General features: G+C 54.1%; 1 protein-coding gene across 1 annotated transcript in view; it reads left to right on the top strand.

Annotated features, from left to right (window-relative positions):
• The window catches only part of Itpkb (inositol-trisphosphate 3-kinase B), a 98,600-nt gene extending 86,638 nt beyond the window's left edge, over nucleotides 1-11,962 (top strand). The window contains exons 5-8 of the mRNA XM_052737798.1: nucleotides 4,984-5,188; nucleotides 7,110-7,211; nucleotides 8,339-8,410; nucleotides 8,727-11,962. Coding sequence (XP_052593758.1) covers nucleotides 4,984-5,188; nucleotides 7,110-7,211; nucleotides 8,339-8,410; nucleotides 8,727-8,942 — 595 coding nt within the window. The 3' untranslated portion in view covers nucleotides 8,943-11,962. The remainder of the gene's footprint in view (nucleotides 1-4,983; nucleotides 5,189-7,109; nucleotides 7,212-8,338; nucleotides 8,411-8,726) is intronic.
• Nucleotides 11,963-15,434: the final 3,472 nt, after the last annotated feature.

The following is a 15,434-nucleotide window of genomic DNA, read 5'->3' on the forward strand; positions in this document are numbered from 1 at the left end:
GCAACATAGTACAGATGTACCCAGGCCTATGGACTGCACACCAGGACCTTAACCATGGCTTGCCTTCTATGGAGATGCCAGGAGTCCAGTTTCCACAGAGCTCCCTGGAGTGGCAGGCTAGTCCTCTTTGGTCCATAACTTGTGGCTTTCCCCCAAACGCGATAGCACAGAAACACAACCCTCTGTGCTAGCATTGAGACAAGCAGTCCACGGTTGTCACCAGAGCATGGCTTTTCCCTGCTGCAGGAAGAGGCTGGGACATGGGTCCTTGTCAAGCACCAAGTCTCAGGGCATGAGGCAGAGGCTTGCAAAATTGGTAGGAAGGCCCATCAGCAGGGCCAAACTTAGTCATGTTGGGTAAGAGGTGGTGGTACTGAGGGAAGCCATGTGGACCCTGGAGGCATCTTAAACCAGGGTGTTTCTAGGGACCTGGCTCTAAGTGAACAGGTGCTCGCCCCACTCGTAGGTATCCTTGCACTGATAACTTCCCGGTCACTGTGGGTGTGTCTTCTGTCATCCAGACCTAGGGCTGACTTCCAGCCCCTGGGCCCTGGAAAAGCTGTTCTCGCCTTTACCTGACACTTTTTGGTCTCCCGGGGACTTACCGCCTCCCTTTCTGCCTCTCTCCCAGATTCTGGCCGTCAGGGAACAGGTCTCTGTGACCCCAGATCCGTTCTATGGGCTCTAGAAGTTGATGAACAGGCCTCCACTCCCCTACAAGGGATAGAGCTCAAGCATTCCCTCCTCAGCAGGGCAGTGATAGGTACCGATGGTTCCTCTAATACACTTATTACCCAGCTAGGATCCACTGGGAACATCCCCCTCCCAGCCCCCTTCTGTGCCTGAGAACAACTGACTCTGCTTAATTGGAGCTGTGGGGGCCCCTTTGAAGAAAGGTCCATGTGGACAGGGCTGTGACTTTGGTGTCTGCTTCCTGTTTAAGAAACTACTGAGGACTCTTTGCAGAAGTGTGGCTACTGCCTGCCCGGCAGGCCTGTGTTGCACCCTCAGGAGTGTGAGGCATGAGTTCCTCCCCCACGGTACACAGGTCCACTGATAACTTGGTATCTGCATGCACCGTGGTGTGCTGTGCGCATGAGTATGCATAAGTACATGGGATGTGTATGCATGCAAGGACCCAACCAGAGCTAATGCATTCCCCTTACAGTCTTCCCAGATAACCAGGACCTGTTTGCACACGTATATCCCAGGGAAATGGGAATTTCCTCCCAGTACAAATACCAATGCATGAAATCTGAAATCCTCTCCTCTCTAAGATGTAGATTTTTGTTCTGTCTGCTCTGGGACCCAGACTGGCATTCTGGGAAAGATGTGGAGAGGAGAATTGGGACAGTGTGTGGGGGGGGGGTAGGGGGAAGGGAGGGGAGGGTACCTCTGAGGGCAGCTCACACCCACGCAGGGCTCCAGGGGCCCACTTCCCCATCCTGCAGCTGACTGCTGACTGCTGCCTCATGAGGGCCCTGGGCAGCATGCACACAGCTGGAAGTGCTGTCACGGGGGAGAGGGCTGGGGTGAGTCACGTTTCCAGTTGGAGGTGGTGGGAGTTTGTGAGGGCGGTGCTGGGGCCAGGATTGGTCCTCAGAGTTCTGGACCAAGGACTCCACTCCAGGCTGCTCTGAGCCTGGCCTGTCTCTGCCTGTCACCTCTCCCAGGAGATAGTGTCTCACCCATTAGCCTGCAGACTACTTACGGCAAAGGGAAGAGCATGAGGCAATTCATGTTTTCTTAGTCTGCCTGGGATCGGAGGCTCAGTGACCTGGTGTGGCACTTTTATCTCTGAGACACAACTGGGCTACAGAGCCCTGAGCAGCCCTCTCCATCACAGGTCACACAGCTCCCTCTCCATCACAGGTCACACAGCTCCCTCTCCATCACAGGTCACACAGCTCCCTCTCCATCATAGGTCACACAGCTCCCTCTCCATCATAGGTCACACAGCTCCCTCTCCATCACAGGTCACACAGCTCCCTCTCCATCATAGATCACACAGCTCCCTCTCCATCATAAGTCACACAGCTCCCTCTCCATCATAGGTCATCACAGCTCCCTCTCCATCATAGGTCACACAGCTCCCTCTCCATCACAGGTCACACAGCTCCCTCTCCATCATAGATCACACAGCTCCTTCTCCATCATAGGTCACACAGCTCCCTCTCCATCATAGATCACACAGCTCCCTCTCCATCATAGATCACACAGCTCCTTCTTCATCATAGTTCATCACAGCTCCCTCTCCATCATAGATCACACAGCTCCCTCTCCATCATAGATCACACAGCTCCTTCTCCATCATAGGTCACACAGCTCCCTCTCCATCATAGGTCACACAGCTCCCTCTCCATCATAGATCACACAGCTCCCTCTCCATCATAGATCACACAGCTCCTTCTCCATCATAGGTCACACAGCTCCCTCCCCATCATAGGTCACACAGCTCCCTCTCCATCATAGATCACACAGCTCCTTCTCCATCATAGGTCACACAGCTCCCTCTCCATCATAGGTCACACAGCTCCCTCTCCATCACAGGTCACACAGCTCCCTCTCCATCATAGGTCACAGAGCTCCCTCTCCATCATAGGTCATCACAGCTCCCTCTCCATCATAGGTCACACAGCTCCCTCTCCATCATAGGTCACACAGCTCCCTCTCCATCACAGGTCACACAGCTCCCTCTCCATCATAGATCACACAGTTCCCTCTCCATCATAGGTCATCACAGCTCCCTCTCCATCATAGATCACACAGCTCCCTCTCCATCACAGGTCACACAGCTCCCTCTCCATCATAGATCACACAGTTCCCTCTCCATCATAGGTCATCACAGCTCCCTCTCCATCATAGGTCATCACAGCTCCCTCTCCATCACAGGTCACACAGCTCCTTCTCCATCATAGGTCACACAGCTCCCTCTCCATCATAGGTCATCACAGCTCCCTCTCCATCACAGGTCACACAGCTCCTTCTCCATCATAGGTCATCACAGCTCCCTCTCCATCATAGGTCACACAGCTCCCTCTCCATCATAGGTCACACAGCTCCCTCTCCATCATAGGTCACACAGCTCCCTCTCCATCATAGGTCACAGAGCTCTCTCTCCAGCATAGGTCACACAGCTCCCTCTCCATCATAGGTCATCACAGCTCCCTCTCCATCATAGGTCACACAGCTCCCTCTCCATCATAGGTCACAGAGCTCCCTCTCCATCATAGGTCACACAGCTCCCTCTCCATCATAGGTCACACAGCTCCCTCTCCAGCATAGGTCACACAGCTCCCTCTCCATCATAGGTCACACAGCTCCCTCTCCATCATAGATCACACAGCTCCCTCTCCATCATAGGTCACACAGCTCCCTCTCCATCATAGGTCACACAGCTCCTTCTTCATCATAGGTCACACAGCTCCCTCTCCATCATAGGTCACACAGCTCCCTCTCCATCATAGGTCACACAGCTCCCTCTACATCATAGGTCATCACAGCTCCTTCTCCATCATAGGTCACACAGCTCCCTCTCCATCATAGGTCACACAGCTCCTTCTCCATCATAGGTCACACAGCTCCCTCTCCATCATAGGTCATCACAGCTCCCTCTCCATCATAGGTCACACAGCTCCCTCTCCATCACAGGTCACACAGCTCCCTCTACATCATAGATCACACAGCTCCCTCTACATCATAGATCACAGAGCTCCCTCTCCATCATAGGTCACACAGCTCCTTCTCCATCATAGGTCACACAGCTCCCTCTCCATCATAGGTCACACAGCTCCCTCTCCATCATAGGTCACACAGCTCCCTCTCCATCATAGGTCACACAGCTCCTTCTCCATCATAGGTCACACAGCTCCCTCTACATCATAGATCACACAGCTCCTTCTTCATCATAGTTCATCACAGCTCCCTCTCCATCATAGGTCACACAGCTCCCTCTCCATCATAGGTCACACAGCTCCCTCTCCATCATAGGTCACACAGCTCCTTCTCCATCATAGGTCATCACAGTTCCCTCTCCATCATAGATCACACAGCTCCTTCATCATAGGTCACACAGCTCCCTCTCCATCATAGGTCACACAGCTCCTTCTCCATCATAGATCACACAGTTCCCTCTCCATCATAGGTCACACAGCTCCTTCTCCATCCTAGGTCATGGAGCTCTCTCTCTCCAGCATAGGTCATCACAGCTCCCTCTCCATCATAGGTCATCACAGCTCCCTCTCCATCATAGGTCATCACAGCTCCCTCTCCATCATAGGTCATCACAGCTCCCTCTCCATCATAGGTCACACAGCTCCCTCTCCATCATAGGTCATCACAGCTCCCTCTCCATCATAGGTCACACAGCTCCCTCTCCATCATAGGTCACACAGCTCCCTCTCCATCATAGATCACACAGCTCCTTCTCCATCATAGGTCACATAGCTCCTTCTCCATCATAGGTCACGGAGCTCTCTCTCCAGCATGGGTCACTGCTGCTCCCACTTTATGCTGCCTTTGGTGCTTAGGAGAATCCTGCTGCCAAAAGCCAGAGATGCAGCTCAGCCGCGGGCTGCATGAGGACAGGGAGACAGGTTGAAAGGACAGAATGTGCTTTCCAAGCAGCCAGGGCACAGCAGAGTTCCAAGGGGCACCCCGCCCTCTGTCTCCTTTCCACAAACTGAGCACTGTTCTGACATCTTCCTTCTGCTGACCCTAGAAAAGGCCCCTTGGAGGGGGCTCCTGAGCTTCTCAGGCCTTGACAGTACCAGCATCAAGGTGCTCTGGGAGCACTGGGGACACCCTTCCTCAATCAGCTCAAACAGTGCATGGCTCTCCAATAGATATACCTCATCTTAGATGTTGCTGTGTTGACCATTGTCCTGGGACCAGACACAGCCAGCGCAGGGTCCTCATTCACCAGACAGTTCATGGCTACAGGGAGCTGTGACCCAGCCCTCAAGTCCTTCATCTCCCATGCAGGACATACCTGGAGGAAGAACTCACCAAGGCCCGGAAGAAGCCGAGCTTGCGGAAGGACATGTACCAGAAGATGGTTGAGGTGGACCCCGAGGCCCCCACTGAGGAGGAGAAAGCCCAGCGTGCTGTGACCAAGCCGCGTTACATGCAGTGGCGAGAAACTATCAGTTCCACGGCTACCCTGGGCTTCAGGATCGAGGGCATTAAGGTGAGAGCTGAGGTGTGGCCTGAGGATGCTGAGGCCTCTCGGTTCTCAGTGGTGATGAGGGCCTTGGGATACTGGAGTCTGTGAGGCTCACCTCTGCAGGCCTAAGTGTGCACAGCCAGCCTCAGGGGTCCGTTCTGCAGCTGGAGGTGCAGGTGGACTGGCTGTGAAGGGCCACCGGACCTTGGGGTGGAGCTGGCTTATTTGTAGGGCTGCACAGAGAACCTTACGTAGGAGCCAGCTTATACACCCGCCACAGGAAAGATGTTGGTTCACTGCCAGTGAAGTTCCAGTAAGGAGAGGTTTGTGGCTGCCTGGGATTGCCTTGAAAACTCACCCTCCATCCTTTCCTCTGGGGTGCCCTGAAAAGGATCTCAGAAGACTGTCCTTGTCCCTGTGTTCCGGCCCATGTCCCTAACTACTAGATCTGCAAGACCTAGCTAGGAGCAGGGGAGGGTATACAGACTCCTCATTGTCTCGGTGGCAGTCCCGTCAAGGGCCCTCCCTTTCTTGGCCCAGGCTTGGTCTGCCTGGCCCCCTCTCCAGCATGGAGTCAGAGTTGGGTAAAACTGAACTGAAATGAGGGGCAGCCCCTACAGCCTTCTCTCACAGAGTGTGGAGATGTGAGCTCCTGTGATCACCAGTGGCTCACTGGCTTCTAGAGCTGGGGACGGAGAAAGTCACTTGTCCTTCCTTATCTTCTAAAACCATCTTTCCTTCTTGGCAGCATCCAGCTCTCAGACTGGATGCAAATTATATACACACACGTCCTCTCCATCGGTGGTCTGTCAGCATGCCCTGGCACCTCTCACCCAGGCGCGATGTGCCCCTGGCCGTGGCATCATACAGCCAACGGCATCCACGGGCTGAGAGGGGCTGACTGCACGCACCGTCATCTTGCTGACCTCCCCTGCCTTGGTTAGCAGGGAGGCCCTGTGAGGAAGGCTCCCCTGAGGTGCCATCCCCTCCACAGCTCCCTCAGACCCAGCTGCTTGCTGTTTTCCTGCAGGGAGCCTCCCTGCAGGGATAGCTGTCACCTGTTCCCAACTGGAGGTGGACAGGTGCAAATGTCAGGGCTCCTGCTGGACCCGCCCTTTCTCCCGCTTTGTCTCAGAACAGAGTTCTGTGTACTTGCCCAGGCGACCTGAGCAGAAGGCGTGCTGAGCTCAGAACATGGAGATGGTGGGTGAGGGAGTAGGGATGCAGCCACACAGGCTTCAACCTTGGCTTTGGGGGGATCTGCATAGTGTTCCCTTGACCTGCTGTGCATTACAAGACCCAAAGTAAACGTCTGGAAACTATAGAACTAATATGAATGTGTGTGTGTACAAATACACACACACACACACACACACACACACACACACACACACACACACACACGTCTTTTTTGCCTTTTCCCTTAGAGACACTTTACAGCTTCTGTTTGCCATACCATAAAAATGGCCAGCACTGTGCCTCTCACACTTTGGGTCACTCTTAAATGGGAGTCACTTGAACACAAGCCTATGATAGGGTGACTGTTAGCCTGATCATCCAGATGGCTGCTAGCACACTAATGGGATGCACTGAGGCACTGGTCCAGGGACCAGGCTGCTGAGCAGGAAGTGAAGTTCTCAGTCATCCTGGGCCCCTGCTGCCCTTGCTTATAACGGGAGCTTCTCCACTCTTGGTTCAGATATCCTCACACCATTAAGACTTCCTAAAGTAGTGTGTGGCCGGGGATCTGGTGCGGCTCTGTGAATGCTCTGTTGGGGCCCAGGACAGGCTCTCCTGTGCCAGGTGACAATTGCCTGGTGGCACCTGCCTCCCTGTACCATCCCCGAGCGCCTGACACCTCCACAGAGCAGCGTGAGGGTCATGATCATGAGCTGTCCGTCCCATGGGCCCTCTGCTGACTCCCTCTGGGTGACTCCCTCCTCAGAAGGAAGATGGCTCTGTGAACCGTGACTTCAAGAAGACCAAAACAAGAGAGCAGGTCACCGAGGCCTTCCGAGAATTCACTAAAGGAAACCAGAACATCCTGGTGAGTCGGGGTTTGGGGTCCAAACCTGGCTAAGCCAGGAGTGTTGCTGAAACCCTAGCCCCAGACTTCTGTATGAAGGAGATGTGGCTGGCCCCAGAATCCATGGGTGCTCAGGGAAGCGTGGGGAACACTGACTCACTCTCCTGCGCTGTCAGTCACTCTGTCCCAGCACACTGCCCTTCCCTATCAGGGAACTATGGCAGGAGTTCTTTAGCACATGTGCTGCTGGCCGAGGGTTGAACTGAGCATTCTTCAAATCCCCTCAGAAGCCCTCTGATGAGGACAAGCAAGCAGACATTCTTGTCTCCATTTGACAGTCAAGGAGACTTGGGAGGTCAAGGACACACAGGTAGAGAAAGGCAGAGCTGGAGGTCACATTTAAGGTGGCCTGACACAGAAGAAGGTCTCTGCATCTCCTGCTTCCTGCAGGCCCAGACCTCTAAGGCTGGAATGCACACAGCATGCAGGTCTGCAGCACCAGCCCTCTGGTTCCTGGGCATCTGTCCGGAGCATTTCAGACCCTCAGAGTCATGCCACAGACTGCATTTCCAAGAAGGGTTGATTGCTGTTGCTGGGGACTCCAGGGAAGGGTTGATTGCTGTTGCTGGGGACTCCAGGGTACTGCTGACTTGTCCTGCCTGCCTGTGTCACCGCTGGAACCCTGTGATACTGGCTTCCCTAGTGGCCCTGTAGTTGTGGGTGATGAGACTCACAGAGTTGGCCCTTTGGGGATGATCAGGCACCCTGTTGCTAACACAGGAAGATCTGTAAGGCTCTGTGGAGGGGACTCTTCTAGAGATGCTATAGCTTTTCCCTTACCCTGTCTTTAGTCAGGGGCACAGCACTTTGTGGTCAGGAAGTTACCATGGCAACCGGTTCTGGGCTCTGATGGTTGACTGGCATGCTGGGATTGGCTGCCCCCTCATGGAGGAGGCTGAGGGACACATAGTCTTCTGGGAAAGGCATAACTCTGAGCTCAGCTCGGGTAGGTGAGGTTGGAGTAAGTGTTCAGTACAAGGTCATTGCTGCTTGCAATTCAGTGACCCTGATGGATTAAATAGATCGGACGCCACAGCCCCACCCCCCCAACACAGAGTATGTGAAACTGTGACCATCTCTGTCCTCAGATCGCCTACCGGGACCGGCTGAAGGCCATTCGAGAAACCCTGGAAGTCTCTCCCTTCTTCAAGTGCCATGAGGTAGGGTACTGAGCCTTCAACCTGACAGCCACGCCTTGCCTGCTTGACTGACACCCCTCACCATCACACCCAGTTCCAGTAGGAAGTGAAATTGTTGATCCAAGTCTCCCTCAGGATGATATAGCCCCAGGCTTTTCTTAGTCTCTCAAGTACCCCAGCTGTGTGTCCTCCTAGCCCTGCTCCCCCTCCAAGCCCTACTCCTCTCCCTCCTCCTGGCCCTAGCATGTCCGTCCACCTCCTCTCCTCCCAATCCTGCCCCACCCTGGTCCTGGCTCCGATTCCCGGCTTCCTTTCTCACAGTCCTATTTCCCTCCAGGTCATTGGCAGCTCACTCCTCTTCATCCATGACAAGAAGGAGCAAGCCAAGGTGTGGATGATCGACTTTGGGAAAACCACACCCCTCCCGGAAGGCCAGACCCTCCAACATGACATCCCCTGGCAGGAGGGGAACCGGGAGGATGGCTACCTCTCAGGGCTGAACAACCTCATCGACATCCTGACAGAAATGTCCCAGGGTAGCCCACTCACCTGAGGCCCCCACCACCTTGCCTACCCATGCTGCCTTGCGTGCTGCCTCTGCCTCTCCCGTCCTCCTAATTCTTCCTTCGTTCCTCTCTGAGCGCCCACCTAGAACAGAGCCTCCCATCTGCACTACAGGACACTTTGGAGAAGAAAAGAGATTTTCTAGGTCTTTTTTTTTTTTTCCTTCCCACACAAGGGCCTGGAGGTGGCGTTTCTAATTCTCTCTAAATAGAACTACCTTCTGGAAGAGAATTACCCAAAGCTAGGCCCCACATCCTGTGCAGTCCGTTGTACTTAGAGCTGGCGTGGGTCTAAGAGGCCATGGGCTCTCTGGCTGCTGAGGGTCTTGAGAGATTGAGCCTCCCTCTGGAAGACCCCCTCGATAAGTTCAGGCCCAGACTGGCTACCTGTGGAACCCTTCTGCCCCCTGGTGGCTGGTGCCATCAGTATACACAGCCCCATGGGTGCCTCCCACCATGGGCCCCCTGAAGCCAGGCCAGGGTCCTGATTTCTGGGAGTAAGGGAACACAACCTCTGGAGATCTGCATGTGACTTGTGAGCAAAGAATCCTCCAGTGAGGGGTCCCAGCTTTCAGGAACACTGTGTGGCTTTTCTAGAGTTGCTAAATCAGGACCCCACCCCGCTTGCATTAAGCTCTTGGGATTCAGGCCAGGCTAGGAGCCGGGAGTATGGGGAGCAGCTTGACTGTTTCTAAAGAACTTTGCTCTTCCGTCTGGGACCACTGCCCGTGAATTCAGAGGGGTCATTCTGCAAAGCTGAGCTCCAGGGATAAAACCACCTCCTAGAGCCACTGCTTAATGCTCTAGATCGGCCCTGCTACGGAAAAGTCCAGAGCTGGGTAGAATACTCAAGGCCCACACCCGCCTCCAGGGATTGGCAACAGCTTGGGAGCCCGCCACACCTGGGAACAGAGACGACTCTCATACCTTCAAATCCCTGGTAGTCAGGCACCCCTACCTCCGGACCCCAAGTCCCTCCATGGGGGAACCTCTAACACTCTGGGCTGTACCAGGCCTTGGGGAAGCAGGATCTGGGCTTCCTGCAGTGATTTCTAAATTTCCCTTGAAGTCCCTTGCTCTTCCAACTTGAAGGGCTTAGACCAATGTTTCTCTGTGTCATGTAGGTAGTTTCCAGAGTTCATAGGGGTGCCCAGGGCTGTCCCAAGCCTTCTCCTTCCTGGAGTCCTGAGCTGCTTGAAGGCCCATGGGGGGCGCGAGGTGGGACCATTGTTAATCAACACGTCAACTGTGAGGCAAGTGACCTGATTGAAAAGAGTGTACGGCTTGTGTGACTTTTAAAAGACCAAACTCCAGCTCTGCTGCCGTTTGGAGCTGTCCTCTGCTCCTCTGGGCTTGTCACCGCCTCTTTTACTGAGAGACCCTGGATCACATGTACAGGTGCTCTTCTGGGTCCCAGGCCAGCAGGCACTGCTTGGGGACATGACTGGGAAATGGGGTAGATCAATGTGGACACACCTGTCAAGATAGCTTCGGGCAGGGGTGGTCGTCTGGGCCGCCTACCCCAGCTCCCTGGGGTTCTAGAAGAACTGTTGGCCCATGTGACACATGTGTTTCCCCTTTCATGCTGGTGGGTGAGTGACAGTTGGTGGGGGCGGGAGGTGGGACCCACGAGGATGTATAAGTACAGATTTTAAAAAAGGAACCCATTTAAACTTCCTGGCTCCTATTCAGATGGGGTGAGCTCCTGTGTGGGCTGACTTTCTAAAGGTCACACCCCCACCCCCACCCCGCACCCCCATCAGTGAGCCCAGACCTTGTGACTGCACATGATTGGGAAGACAGGCAGCCTGGAGTGGGGGAGGGGAGGGCAGTAGCAACCGGGCAGCAAGCTCTGGGACTCTGCAGCTGTAGTTGCCCCCGGGGGCTTAAGGGGACCCTGAGGTCTGTACATGCTGGGAAGGGGCATCATTAATTCCAAGAGACTGTAGCTATGATCTGGCCAAAACTCCCCTCCTGCTATCTCAGAAAAATGTTTGCTAAAGCAAACTATGCTATGAACAAAAATGCCGGGAACCAGTTTAACGTATGTAAGAGAACATAGTTCACCGAGCACTTTAAGAAGGAGTCACTTGTCAACAATAACGTGCTCAGGTACTGTGACTGGCTGCCGGTCAGCAAGAGCTTAGGACAGTCCTGGACAGCGCTTAGCGCTGAATTGTAAAGTAGCGTGGAAAGGCCTCTCTCTAGGGTTATTCTGTTACCAAGGGTGTTTTGCTTCGTTGGGTTTTTGTGTTTACCATGCTAGCACCCACACTGTGTCTCCCAAACCATCCTCCCCCTTCCTTCTTGCCAGAGGCCCTTCCTTCCTGCCCCCCTGGAATGGAGAGAGCGCAGATGGAATTTCCCAGAACCTCTAGCAGTCTGGTAAACCACGTTCACAGTCCTGGTGGAGACCCCCAAGGTCCTGGCTACGCAGGTGCTGGGACACAGGACAGGCTACATGCACCAATGTACAGATGTGGGTCCACGGAGCCCTCCCGCTCTTGGGCCACCAGATTTCTTGGTGGTCAGCCCTGCTTTGCACACTCCGAAGGTTTTGCTTCTGCCAATTTCCCCAGACTAGACTTTAGTGCCCTTTAAGAAGTGTGTGTAAGTTATATTTATTTTGTTTTTGTTTTAATTGCACAAAACACTAAGATGAAAGGCTGGGCTGCTCCTCCTAAGTTCTGCCTGCCTTCAGGGGGCCTTTCCTTCATGTCTGTGGGAGCCCTCGGCAGCTGTGGCCTCAACGACGCTGTTCACCCCTGGCTGGCTGTATCTAGCTTCGAGACCGCCTGTGTTCTGCCAACCCTGTGTGTATAGGCCCCACCCCCTGCTCCAGGGTGCTCACCCATCAGTGCCTTTTTGGGGAGGAGAGGGCCCTTCCTGCACCCTGACTGGCTGTCCTCTGTATTACTCTCCCCTCAGGACTGTTACATCCCTTGCCCAGTGCCCATCAGTCAACTGTAGATGCTCTCCCCCTTCCCAATAAAGGCCTTGGAGACCATTACTAGCATGATGTGATCCTTCTGCCTTCACCCTACACACACACACACACACACACACACACACACACACACATACACCCTTCAACTACCACGGAAGAGTTAGGATGACCTGGTGGCCGTCAGATAGGGTAGCACTCTAATCTACAAACAATGTGAAACACTCTTTCTAAGGCGTCTTTTCTATATATGCTGCTACACCTTTAAACAGTGGCTCGAGGATGTCAACCAGTGACAGAAGGTTCCCCTGCTCATGGTGGGCTCTGTGCCGCATACATATCCCTTCACTCACAGTGCATCACCTGCAGTAACGAAACTGTATAGTCCTCACTGATCAGATGGGGAAACTGAGGCTTAGAAAGTCAAATAATGCCAGGTGGTGGCAGCGGCGGCGGCGCACGCCTTTAGTCCCAGCACTCAGGAGGCAGAGGCAGGCAGATCTCTGTGATTTCGAGGCCAGCCTGGTCTACAGAGTGAGTTACAGGACAGATAGGGCTGTTACACAGGGAAACCCTGTCTCAAAAAAAACATTAAAAAAAAAGTAACAACTTGGGCTGGGTAAAGGGTCAGGAGAAAAGATTTAGACTCAGATCTTGCTACCCTTTTTTACTGGAGGAGTGTTGGAAGCAGAGCGCTGAGCTCCAGATCCCATAGTGGCTCAATTGGGAGCCATGGCTGCGTCTTAGGGGAACCCTTGAGAGTAAAACCCTGGTCTTATATCAAGGGCCATGGAGCTTCTCTCCAGCTCTGCCATAAGCCACAGCCACCAAAGGATAGTGGTGTTCGCATTTTAGAAGGCTGCCCAGCTCAGCCCCCAGAAGACTGATTGTAGCCACTGCTGTGTGCGAAGCTGCAGACCCTTCCAAGCAAAGTCATCCCACAGCCCCAAGGCACTTGCTAAAGGAGAGCAAGCCAATGGGAGAAGCCTGCGAGCCATCGGCCAGTGGGTCAAATCAGTGCCCTCCCGGCTAGCCCCAGGGAACCTGTGGCCATGGCCTGTGTCGAACCCTAGGCCCTGGAGAAGGAGGCGGTCCCTCGAGAACACTCAGTAGTAACTTACGTTGCCTGAGTGGCGCTAAACCATCCACATTCTTCATGCATGCTGTCCAGAGCCTATTGGTGAAATTATTAAGGCCACTCCACGTAGTTAAAAGGGAGGTTTATTTTGTGGGGTAACTTACAAGCAAAGGGATAGGGAACAGGGTCTGGGGAAGGTGTGGCGCAGTCCAGTGGTGCTCGGTCTGCCTCCAGCGTCCAGGGTCCAGGAACCAAGAGAGCTGGCGCATCCGGATCTCGGGTCTTCAGGGTCCTCTCTAGGCCCCACCTTGTAGGCGTGACAGTTGCCGAAGCCTCAATGGGGGTTGGAACTTCCAGATCAAAGCTGGAATGGCTACCCACTACAAGAGTCGTCTGACCAGACTACATCCCTGTCCTCAGGCCTACCATTGCTCCTTGTCACATGGGCCCCAGTACTACACCTGCCACCTGTCCTCCAGACCACCCGCAGGACACCATGGTCACCCAATCACAGAGCCCTCATCCCCCTTCACCTGAAGTCTTTGCAGCAGACCCTGGAGCATCGAAGGAAGTGGGTGGCCCATTGTCTAAGCCTGGGCTCACAAGAAACTGGCCCCTGCTGGTCTATGGGGGTAACAATTATGACCAACTTTGTGTCGTGGGACATCTTCAGGGAGTGGATGCTCTGCCTGACTGGGGGCAGAACCCCTTAGGGAGGCAGGGAAGGAATCTGTATCCAGCTCAAATCCTGCTGCATCAGCCCCTCGAGAGGAGTCTCTGTAACGGCCTGGCCATGTCTGTCAGCACAGGACTCTGCCTACTTAGACACTCGTCCCACGAGGTGGGGAGGGCAAGCTCTGTCCCGGGAGCCTAGTGCTCCATGGCCACACCCCCTGGCTAGTCTTCCCCCTGCCCCTGGCCAGGGAACCAGGCTGGTGTGGGGCTGCCACCAAGCCTTCAGGCTCAGAGGGAGGAGGAAGCTGAAAATGAGGGTGCCCCAAAGGCTACACAGGCAGCAGCCTGGAGAGTTTTGTGGGGTTTGAGCGACCAGAAGGAACCAGGGGGCCCGCTCTGAATCTGTGATTGTGCAGGAGATGCCTGGGGACTTGAACACATTTCAGCATCTGCAGCTTCCTTGGCCCTCCTACACCCCCTCCACTTCTGTGCAGGCTCCTCGGGGGACCCATCTTCACTGATGCTCAAGGGAGCTCAGCCTAGCAGGGTGCCCATTGGCTCATATACAGCAATGTTATGGACATGTGGGGAACGCAGGGTAGATACCTGCTCCCGTACATCCCGGCAGGACAGATATCTGCTCCCGTACATCCCGAGGTGATGTCTGAGCCCGTCGTAAGAGGCTGTACCAGCCCTTCTGAATTCTACAGGAGAACATCCGTCTCCTTCCCTCCCCACACTACACAGCGGACTCTGCATTCTCTGCCCCCTTTCCCACCCCTCAACTATGCGGCCACCTGAGCAGACATCCTCTTAGAAATGAGACCTTATAAATAAAGTTTTGTTAGAAACAACCCGGCCACTGCTTTATGTAGCATCTAGGGCCTCTTCTGTACCACAACCACAGATGAGATGCGTACTCTGCCACCTATACGGGCTGCAGGACTAGAAATGTTTATTATCTTGCTCCTTACAAGGGCTGCCAAATCCCGCTTGAAAGTAGTTGTGACCAGTGGTTAGGAATTGCTAAGTGTCAGGTGACTGAAAACGAAGTAGTTGAATACTCATAAAAACTCTGTGAGGCTGGGCAGTGGTGGCGTACGCCTTTAATGCCAGCACTCAGGAGGCAGAGCCAGGCGGATCTCTGTGCGTTGGAAGCTAGCCTGGACTACAGAGTGAGTTCCAGGAAAAGGCGCAAAGCTACACAGAGAAACCCTGTCTCAAAAAACCGAAAAACAAAACAAAACAAAAACAAAAAAAGCCCTCTGTGAGATGAACCTCGTCAGCCCCATGTTCTACACGAGAAAGTAGAAGGACAGAGAGGAAGAGTAGGTTACCATGATCACATGACTAGGAAACCTGCCTGTGATTCTGCATGTCTGCGTCCCTGGTAACTGGCTGTGCCACAGGATTGCTAGGACAGCCCATGAATGCTGGAGTCTGGGGTCCATGGGGGCCGAGCTACCAAAGGCCAGGCAGGGTCAAGGTACCTGGTGGGTCCTGCAGGCCTGGAGATGGGGCTGGGGACCTAGGGCTGCTACAGTGAGGGGATGTTTGTTCTAGGCTTGGGCTGGCCCTCCCAGAAGCTCAAGGTTAGCATCTATGACACCCAGTGCCCTCTCCCTGCAGACTGAGGGTACAGAACCAAATCTGCTTGCCGCTCACAGGCTGGCTCACATGCCCTTCCACAGAAATGCAGAAGACACATCCAGTTCCTGAGAACGCCAAGAAACAGCGTGTGTGTGTCATTTTTCTCAATTTCAGTTTTCACTGTGACAGCTGTGG

This window comes from Peromyscus californicus, unplaced genomic scaffold (assembly GCF_007827085.1).
Source record: "Peromyscus californicus insignis strain IS unplaced genomic scaffold, ASM782708v3 Scaffold_14__1_contigs__length_90479793_seg_2, whole genome shotgun sequence".
Classification (NCBI taxonomy): domain Eukaryota; kingdom Metazoa; phylum Chordata; class Mammalia; order Rodentia; family Cricetidae; genus Peromyscus; species Peromyscus californicus.